This window comes from Sinocyclocheilus grahami, unplaced genomic scaffold, assembly GCF_001515645.1.
Source record: "Sinocyclocheilus grahami isolate Dianchi unplaced genomic scaffold, SAMN03320097.WGS_v1.1 scaffold491.1, whole genome shotgun sequence".
Lineage (NCBI taxonomy): Eukaryota > Metazoa > Chordata > Actinopteri > Cypriniformes > Cyprinidae > Sinocyclocheilus > Sinocyclocheilus grahami.
In genome coordinates, this window is record NW_015505670.1 from 17,940 (window position 1) to 18,520 (window position 581).

The window sequence follows — 581 nt, forward strand, 5'->3', positions numbered from 1 at the left end:
ATATCAAAACATTTGGGTGGTTTTCTTTTTTTTTTTTTTTTTTTTTTTTACAGTGACCAACACAGACATGTTGGCATGGCAGGAGGAAAAAATATACATGGATGACATGTTGTCATAGACAAACAGGCAAAAGAGAGCAGTTGCACATGTACATGCATAAGCCATAGAGATTTTATCCAAGATGGTACACCTAAAATTTGGAAAAAGCAGGGCCAAAAAGGAATTTTGCACATAAGATGGAATAAAGCACAATAAAAATACACCATATTTAGTCCCCTTGGGCACATTTTAAAGAAAAGAAAAAAAAAAGTTAAACTTTCAAAATCCTTCATGTCAGACAATATTCTGTAAAACAGAATCTCTAAAAATGTCTGTCATGCAGTCATGGAACAATGTACATGGTTTTACACACACAAGTGTGCACTGCTCTCAGAGTTGCCTCACATACACTGATGCTAAAGAAATCTAGCGCATCCTGTACTCTGAAGTCTTGGACACCTCACAAAGCTGACCCTTGAAGTCGAGGTCAACAGTAAAGTCCAGGTCTCTCTGGAAAATAGGGGGGGGGGGGGGGGGGGGGG

The 581-nt window shown here is 38.9% G+C and overlaps 1 protein-coding gene across 1 annotated transcript in view; it reads right to left on the reverse strand.

The window, feature by feature from the left end:
* Positions 1 to 39: 39 nt before the first annotated feature.
* The window catches only part of LOC107554075 (protein arginine N-methyltransferase 1-like), a 3,776-nt gene continuing 3,234 nt past the window's right edge, over positions 40 to 581 (reverse strand). Inside the window, exon 6 of the mRNA XM_016236460.1 lies at positions 40 to 549. Coding sequence (XP_016091946.1) covers positions 466 to 549 — 84 coding nt within the window. The 3' untranslated portion in view covers positions 40 to 465. The remainder of the gene's footprint in view (positions 550 to 581) is intronic.